The 9,447-nt window shown below is 45.1% G+C and overlaps 1 protein-coding gene across 1 annotated transcript in view; it reads right to left on the bottom strand.

The window, feature by feature from the left end:
• Nucleotides 1–8,813: 8,813 nt before the first annotated feature.
• LOC147696978 (stomatin-like) overlaps nucleotides 8,814–9,447 on the bottom strand; it is a 350,190-nt gene continuing 349,556 nt past the window's right edge. Inside the window, exon 7 of the mRNA XM_086933266.1 lies at nucleotides 8,814–9,370. Within this exon, the coding sequence (XP_086789392.1) occupies nucleotides 9,182–9,370 (189 nt within the window). The 3' untranslated portion in view covers nucleotides 8,814–9,181. The remainder of the gene's footprint in view (nucleotides 9,371–9,447) is intronic.

The raw sequence follows: 9,447 nt of genomic DNA, 5'->3' as shown, positions 1-9,447 counted from the left end.
ACCAGTTCCCCAGGACTGTCATCCATTCAGTTCAGATGATCCCCTCTGAGTAGCCAGATTATACATCCCCAGATGCTCACCCTCCGGCTGGGAAGCTCCAGCTTGGATACCAATGACTGACTAAAGAGAGTACCGCTCCCAAAGCAACAAGGATTCCCTATAGCCAGTCATATCATTAGGGATAGCCCTCCCAGTATCAAGTTGGTTAACACTGGCCCGGCCCAATCTTTAAAGACCATGGGCCCGATGTAGGTGGCCAATACCGGTCGGAAATGGCCGATTTCGGCCGTTTCCGACCGGTATTTGGCCTTTTGAGATGTAGGGGACCTTTTTTTGTACGATTCGGTATTTTACCAATTTGGTAAAATGACCGAATTTGAAAAATACCGAATCGGTAAGTTTACGGAGTTTTAAAATTCGGGATGTAGGTCGGACTACTTTCAGTCCCACAGGCCCTTCAGATTCGGTATTTTAACACCCAATCCAATTGGGTGTTAAAATACCGAATCCAGGTGTGCATGCACATGTGTGCATGCACACCTATGCCATGTGACAGACAGACATGCCTTAGGGCATGTCTGTGTGCCACATGGCACACAAGCCAGCATTGGGGGTGCTAGAGGGTGTCAACGTGACACCCCCTGCACCCTTGCAGAAATCGGTAATTACCGAATCGGTAAATACCGATTCGGTAATGCACATTGATTCCTATGGGCTTCAAGGCCCATAGGAATCAATGGCGGATACTGATTCGGTATTTACAGAATCGGTAAATACCGAATCTTATAGATTCGGTATTTACCGATTCTGAAATACCCACATCTCCCCCCCTCCAATTTACCACTTCTTAAATACCGAATCGGTATGATTCGGTATTTAAGAAGTGGTAAATTGGAGTTTACCTACATCGGGCCCCATATCAGCTTCTCCATCTTTGACAGACAGCTCTATGGAGGCGGGCCGCATATCTTCTAATAGATTAAATGGGCTAGCGCCACCTTGTCCAACTCCCCCAAGGGGTTCTCTGTTGTCCTGGTACATTGCAGGGTTGAATTACAAGACTACTTCTCCCGAGAGGCACACTTTTATAGAGTGCTATGACATCTGCTTCTTTCAGGAAACCTGGGCAGAGGATCCCCTCTTCCGCCCATGCTATTTAAATTATTTCATCCCAGCCATCAGAGGAGCAAAAGGGCGTCTATCAGGGGCCTTGCCAATTTGGGTACGGCAGGAATTAGGCTTCAAAATCCAGGTGTTCTTGACTCAAAGTTATGATATTTAGGTGATTAGATTGACCTTGGGTTCACAAGGGATCATAGATATTTATAATGTCTACGTGAGAGGAACCAGAGGGAAGAAGTCAGAAGTTTTAGCAACTCTCGACGACCTTCTCGACATATATTCAGAATAATCCAATGTCCTAGTCACGGGAGACTTTACCTTGCCGTTTGAGCCCCTTGTAAATGAGGAGTGTTACTTTGCAGGAGAGGAAGATGCCAAGTGGGGCATCCGAAAGCTAGAGCTTGAACCTTCAAAAAAGTGGACGGATGTGGCCATCCAAATTAATTCAATCTGTCTGGAAAAGGGTTTACGGGCCGCAAACAGAATATCACCATCAGATAGATTTGAGGCTAACAAAGGTTATAGTGCTAGTCGAATAGATTACATACTAATCAGCTTGAAATTATGGCACGCCCTCAGAGACATGATTGTCAGGGACCGGCTTGAAAGTGATCATACCCCTTGTGTGTGACGCTGGAATTAACAAGATATAAGGCACCTGCCCAATTAGGAAACAAATTGTCCTCATTTGATATCGTCCCCACCAACGATATCAAACGCTTAAAATGGGTGATGACATTTGAGATGCCCGAACTCCTAGCTAGCATTAATGAGGCTATGGATTGTGCCATAACTGAGCTTGAGGCTAGTGCAGCAAACATATCGGCCCCCGAGCATACCATCTACATCCATAACAATTTTTTTGCACTCCTGCTTACTTACAAGGAATGTAGAAAGGCATGTGTAGCACTAGGGCTGGCTATCAATGCGGTAAATCCAGTAGCAGTGCGAGCAGCCAGGCATAACTAAAGAAGTACCCAGATAAAGGCCAAGAAAACCTGGGATGACATAAGATGGCAGGATCTTAGAGAGGCTTGCGCCTCGAGAAACTCCAAACGCTTTTGAAGTATAATAAAATGGTACAGAGGAGGACAACCTCACAGGATGATTGGGTTAATCACTTTAAACCCCAATACGCCCTGGGTTTATTTGAGTAAGATTTACGTGAGGTCACTCATTCGCTTTATCTACACGAGCCGTTTAGTAGGGTTTACATCGATGTAGCGCTTAGATCATTATCGGTCGGGAAAGCACCTGACCCAGATGGTATCCATGGGGATATATTTCTTCACAATTAGGCAAGATGGTGCAGATATATTTTACTGTTGGCTAATGCTATTGCCCATATCGCGCAAGTCCCCGACTCATCGACAGGGGCCGAAATTATACCGGTTTTTAAAAAAGGGGATAAATCACACCCAGGAAATTATAGGCCCATCAGCCTGATAGATACCATGCAGAAGGCAATGGGGAGGCTAGTGCTTAACAAGGTCCAACAGTGGATTGAAGAACATGGTATTTTATCTCCACTGCAACTGGCTTCCGGACTTTTACCAGCACCATTGACCAGGCATTCCTGTTTGCCTTGTTATACTGGAAAAACGGTGGTTCTGGGCAAAGTAGCTTGTATGCTGCCTTTGTTGATCTCAAGTCAGCATTTGATCTTGTTCCCCGCACCAAATTATGTGTGACCCTGCAAGAAATGGGGATGCTATCAGAACTACTAACCCTTATTATTAGACTGCATGAGAACAACAATGCTAAAATCCGATGGGGCTCGCATGACAATGTCACCAGTCCGTTTCCAATTGATAGAGGCATGCGCCAAGGTTGCATGTTGGCACCCATGCTATTCTCTTTGTTTATTAATAGAATGATGAAATATCGGGTGCTGCACTTGAATGGTTCCATTCCTACCTGACAGGGAGGGACTTCCAGGTCCGCCAGGGCGAATGCTATTCTGAGGAAATCTGTTTGGGACAAGGCGTGCCTCAGGGCTCGTCCCTGAGCCCCACCCTATTTAATTTATATGTCTCCCCAGTGGCCTATATTGTGGAGGGTCATGGTCTGCACATAGTATCCTACGCCGACGATACACAGCTGGTTATCACCCTGTCGCGCGCGCCCGGCCTTGCGGTGGACAGATTCAGAACCTGCATGCAGGAGTTGGCAACATGGATGTCCACCAATTGCCTCAAATTAAATGGCAGTAAGACCGAGGTGCTTGTGGTGGGGGGGGAGCCCAATGGTGTGGTCGTCGGCGTGGTGGCCCTCTTGCCTAGGCGAGGCTCCAACTCCCTGTCAGGAAGCCAAGAACCTTGGAGTTTGGCTTGATGCTGATCTGTCCTTTGGTCCTCAGATAGGCCGTGTGGTGGGTATTTGCCTCAGCGTCCTAAAAAATCTGCGGAAGGTTTTAGATCTCCTTCCCACGTCCGCCCGTAGGACGCTGGTGCATGCCCTCGTCACATCGCCCCTGGACTACGGCAACCTACTGTACCTGGGAGCAACCAGTAAGGTATTAAATCGCCTCCAGGTACTACAGAATGCGGCAGCTCGCCTCATTCTGAAGTATCCTAAAAGATCGGCCTCCAAGGCAGCTCTTCAGACTCTTCATTGGCTTCCAGTGAAGAGCAGGTTTGAGTTTAAGGCCCTTTCACCTGCCATCGAATCCTTAATGGGAAGGCGCCAGCACCACTCTAGAGTCTGGTCACCAGATACGAACCTATGCGAGCTCTGCGCTCTTCCCATGGTGGCCTATTAAAGGTCCCTAAGACAAGAAAGGCTCGCATGGGAGGCAGATCTTTTCGCTATTTGGTGGCGAAAGGCTGGAACGCTCTACCTCTGGACCTTCGCCTGGAACCGTCTGAAGCCGGCTTCAGGAAGAAGCTAAAAACACACCTCTACACATGGTAAACCGAGCTGACTCTGAGGCCTGCTTGCATGAGTTTTTTGTCTTAGCGCGGGGACACGCCATTTGAGCGTAACCAGGCGCTTTATAAAACTCCCTTATTATTATTATTATTAAATGTATGGGATTTATCACCACTGACTCGCCTAGCAGGTTATACAATCCCTATAATAATGTTTGCAGATGACACATTCCTCGTTTCCAAGACCCCAAGTGGTCTTCAAAGGGCCTTGACCATTTTCGAGGAGTTTTGCTCCAAACGAGGCTTGGAAGTTAATGTGACGAAAAAGAAACTCATGACATTTAACCCATACAGAGCATTCAAAGGGGGTATTCAAATGAATGACCGTTTGCTACAGCCAGTTAATGAGTTTACCTATCGGGGGGTTAATATTCAGGATGACTTGAAATGGAATCACCAAATTGATCTGGCAACCTTAAATCTCAGGCAATTGTCAGGAGTGCTATATTCTGAATATAACACCTCATTATCAAAGCCAATCAGTCCGCTACTTCAGATATATAACATGAAAGTCATCAGCTCAGCCCTTTATGGGTCAGAGCTATGGGGTTATGAGAACCTATCTAAGATTACTATTGCAGTAAACAGGTTCCTAAGAAAAATCATTATTCTCCCGCAGAGTACACCAATGCGCCCCTTACTGTATGATCTGGGTAGGAAATCAGTTGTTGATTTAGCAAAATTACCCCCTCATTTATTCTGGTGTAGAATTTGGACCACCCCACAATGGTCAGCGTATGCTACTGGCTTTCAGGATATAATAAGGGCAGACAATTTTCATCAAATAAAATGGCTACACGAAGTCAGAGACACTTTCAAGCATTGGCATGGTAGTATTGTGGAATGATCCATCAAGGTTCCTCTTTCCCACGAAAAAGATTTTAATAGAAAAAATACTGGGAAATGGTAACACATAATATATTGAGAAACAATGAATCATCTACCCTAACTGGAACTTTCCTGGAAATCAAATTAATCCCCAGTTTAGAAAAATATTGGAATTTTATTACAAAACCACATGACTGGAAGCTATATTTTCAGTTCAGGGTGGGCTCTTTGCCATTAAGAGCCTTCACTACTATATGGGATAAATCTGGTGATAATCTATGCCCTGTATGCCAGCCTAGCAAAGAATCATTGGTCCACCTATCGCCATGGAGGACCACGAACATGAGGCTCCAGCTTGAACATCAGTGATGACCAGCCTCCTCCTCCACCACCAACAAAGCTCTGTTTTCTCCCTGCGGCCCTCTTCTATGCAAACGGGACTCTTGGACCAAAACTTTAGAAGGTAAACCTTCAGCTGGACTAATCTGGGACTATATCTGACATGCGCTCCATCACAATTGGCTTGTACTTTTGAATGTACCCCGGTCTAGTCCGACCAGATAGCTGTGGTTGATACCTTAAGCTTTTGGACTCTGCATTTCAGTGTGTTCTTTAAAAATTCGTAACTCTGGTGTTACTGATTGGATTTTTGTCATTTTGGTCTTGCGTTATTTATTAAATTAAGCTCTACTTTGCTAACCTGTTGTAAGATCTTTTTTGAGAGGTGCTTTCACTGTTTTACTGTTTTAAGTGTTACCCAAACAATGTACACATTACCTCTAAGTAATGCCTGACTGTTCTGTGCAAAGTTACCAGGGAGTTCACACAGGCTACTTTGGGGTTTTCTTGTGCCTTATCGGACTACGACTGTGGTTGCAGCTTGACCAGGGCTCAGAACCTAGTCAACCAGTAACCCAGTTTCTAACACCCTCCAGCCGAATTTTCTGTAAAAAGTATTGCTTTTTTGGTCAAGGCTGGCATCCTTTTATCTTTTGCTTGTTATTTTTTCTCCAGTGGGTGTGCTCCTCCCACTCCCTGCTGAATTTGCTGAATATGTTTACTGGATATGTAATCCTTGATGCAGTTTCATATCCTTCTCCCTGGATTTTACATTGATTTTCAAGTACTCTCTGCTTTTTGTCAAGCCTTTATTCCTATTTGTTGAGGTTCTTTGGTAGCCAACTCCACAGCTTCTGGATAGAGGTGGTTCTCATAAACACAGTAGGAGGAGGTTTTTATTCCTTTAGGTACCCAGCATAGTGCTCATCTCCAAGGTATGGACACCACCCATGTTGTAACGAATGGGACGAGGAAGTAGTCTTGGAGTAATGGGATTACCCGTACGTAATTGATATACATTGAGGTTTATGGTTGGCAGAGCATACATCCAGTTCAAGCAGGAGCCACAATCCTAGTAAGAGTAAATCAGATATACAACCTAAATTAACCTGTGCTCACCCTCTGGTAACTTGGCACAGAGCAGTTAGACTTAATTTAAGAGGCAATGTGTAAAGTATGTGTGAAAAACTTTAATTACAGTCACACAGATAAAACAACAAAAAGACTCAAGGCCAGTTTAGCACAATAGAGAATACGTACCTGAGTAAAACAAGACCAAAACAACAAAGATCCAATCAGCAGAAGTTGAGATATGATTTTTTAAAGATTAAATCCAAAACAGCCCGGAGAAGTCAATAGCCCTAAAAGGTTACTTCAGGTTGTGCTAGACTGAGGTAAACCAAAGTTAAGGCTGACCGCGAATGGAGAGCAGGATGCTACAGGACCCACACAGGGCCCGCTGAAAAGTACCTTGTATGGAGCAAGCATCAGCATGGAGGACTCCCTGCATCGGTTCCCATTCACGCAGTTGGGTCAATGCATCAGAGTCGAGCCTTGCAGTCGGTGTTGAAGAATCAGCGCTGCGTCGGAGTCAAACCTTGCATGGGTGTCTCCGGATAAGCGCTGCATCATCGTCAAACCTCGCAGTTGAGACCAGCATCGTCATCGGATTTGGCTCGGCTTCGGAGGGCACTGCATGGGTTCTGATCACCGCAAAGAGTTCACTGTGTCGACTGTTTCAGAAAAACAGCTACAGAACCCACTTCAGAAGCCCAGGACTGGAGGGGGCACCTCAGGCACAGGTAAGACTCACAGATGGCAGAGTCCAACAGCACCAGCAGAGTTGCAAAAAATATTTTGTGACCTGAGACTTCAGAGAACAGAAGGCAAGCCAACTAGCCCTTGGAGAAACTTGGGGTCAAGTATGTAGAGAGCAGTTACAGTCCCTCTCCCTTCCTTGCAAGATCAGTAGGCAGCAGGCCAGCACAGCAGAGCAGGTAGTAAAGTGGCAGTCCCTCCAACAGCACAGCAATCAGCAGGCAGCAGGCCAACACCTCAATGCAGGTAGCAAAGCGGCATTCCCCCCATAGCACAGCAGCTGTTTTTCCAGACAGAATGTCCTTGGTTCCAACAAAATTCTGATTTGGTGGTATCAGGGATCCAGTATTTATACCCAAGTGTGCCTTTGCAGTGGGGGTGAGATCAAAGGGCTTTTGAAGATCACAAGGTCCCTACCTTTCCTGTCCTGCATGGATGTCATTAGGGGGTAGTCAGGGGTTGCATCTGTGACCTCTAGCTTGCTCACTATTACACCTGGCACTTCCTTTGCAACCCCTGGCATCAGAGGGGGCAAAACATTTGTTTCCGCTGAGGTCAGGGGTCACAAAGGAACTGCCAGAAGTAGCAGGGAGCAAGGTAGAGGTCACAACTGTGATCCCTAACTACCCCCAAATGATGTCCATGATACCCTAGCTCTAGGCTCACTACAGGGGGTATGCAGCTCTTTGTGTGGGGACAAGCGTAGCCCTGTTCAGGTGCAAGTGTTAGCTCCTCCCTCCCAATCCACCTCTGGAAGGTCAATAAGCCGGGCTACGGGCCATCAGGATGCAAATGTCACACCCCTTCTCCCTTTGGGTAACTGTCTAGAGTGAATGCACCAAATCCAGCTGTCACCCAACCCAGATGTATATTCAGAGACAGGCAAAGGCACAGAATGGCTAAAGTAAGAAAATGCCAACTTTCCAGAAGTGGTATTTTCGCAATTACAATTTAAAATCCAACTTCATCATTAGTTGTAATTTTAAATTGTGAGTCCAAAGATACCAAACTCCTAATCTCCATCTTTTCCCAATTGGAAATTGCACTTAAAATGTACTTTAATGCAATCCCACTGTTAAGCGATGGGAAAGATAGGCCTTGCAGTAGTGAAAAACAAATGTAGCAGTGTTTCACTACCAGGACATGTAAAACTCAAAAGCACATGCCCTACCCGTTAAATACACTGCACCCTGCCCATAGGACTTCCTAGGGCCTACCTTAGGGGTGACGTATGTAATAAAAGGGAAGGTTTGGCCTGGCAAGTAGATTAACTTACCAGGTCGAAATGGCAGTTTAAAACTGCACACACAGACTCTGCAGTGGCAGGTCTGAGCCATGTTTAAAGGGCTACTGAGTAAATGGCTCAATCAGTCAGTGCTGCAGGCCCACTAGTAGCATTTAATTTACAGATCATCGGCACATATAGTGCACACTACTGGGGAATTATAAGTAAATTAAATATGCCAATTGTGGATAAGCGCATGACCATGTTTTGAGTGCAGAGCATATGCACTTTGGCACTGGCTAGCAGTGTTAATGTGCCCAGAATCCTAAAGCCAGCAAAAGTGATCAGTAAAACAGGCCAGCAGGCAAAAGGTATGGGCAAACCATGCCAAAGAAGCCAGGTCCAACAGTAATGAGAGAATTATCCACCAAACATCACCACTATACAGTTGCATTTAAAATGTATAGGACTTTGACAGCACATAGGAAACAAAAACACAAGGAAGAACACCAAACCCGAATTGCTTCAACATTAATCATTTTAAAATATGATACAGGTCTATTGTGAAAACAGCCATACAAATGAACTCACTGAAACATTTTAAGAATATGTTTACATGTCTATGGAGTACATAGACATCTAGATATGTCTATACAATCCCACCCTGAACCAGTACACTGTTGCCTCTACGCAATCAGAATTTACCCAAATGGTTAATCTTTTTTTTTAGAAGCAATCCGTGATGCATTAGATTCAGTTAATTACAGGTGTATATTTTGCTGTGAAACTGCATTTGTCCATCATACAAATTCTAGGTGCTAAAATGCAACACACAAAGCCCAATGTGCTTGTCATTTTAGATCACATGTGTATATAGTTTTGCTGACTGGACTATGCAGCCATACATGATAAACGATCATTACTTTTTAGCCAACATAGACAGAAAATCAACAGGAATGGGGAAGATAATTGTGGAGTTTTTCTCTGCAGATATTGTAGAGAGCGTCTGCAAGTAGCGAAGTTGCATTGCTGCCGGAGACTCTGACATGACTAAGGCTGCTTCTTTCAGTGCCTGAGAAGCATTCATTTCACCTTCTGCTGATATAACCTAAACATTGGAAAGAAAATACAACGGTCACCAAGGGAAATACGCGGTTTGTGCTGCAGAACTAGCATTAGACCAAG

Source organism: Lissotriton vulgaris, chromosome 8 (genome assembly GCF_964263255.1).
Source record: "Lissotriton vulgaris chromosome 8, aLisVul1.2, whole genome shotgun sequence".
NCBI classification, from domain to species: domain Eukaryota; kingdom Metazoa; phylum Chordata; class Amphibia; order Caudata; family Salamandridae; genus Lissotriton; species Lissotriton vulgaris.
The sequence above is the reverse complement of the archived record's forward strand: the minus strand, read 5'-3'. Positions and strand labels throughout refer to the sequence as shown.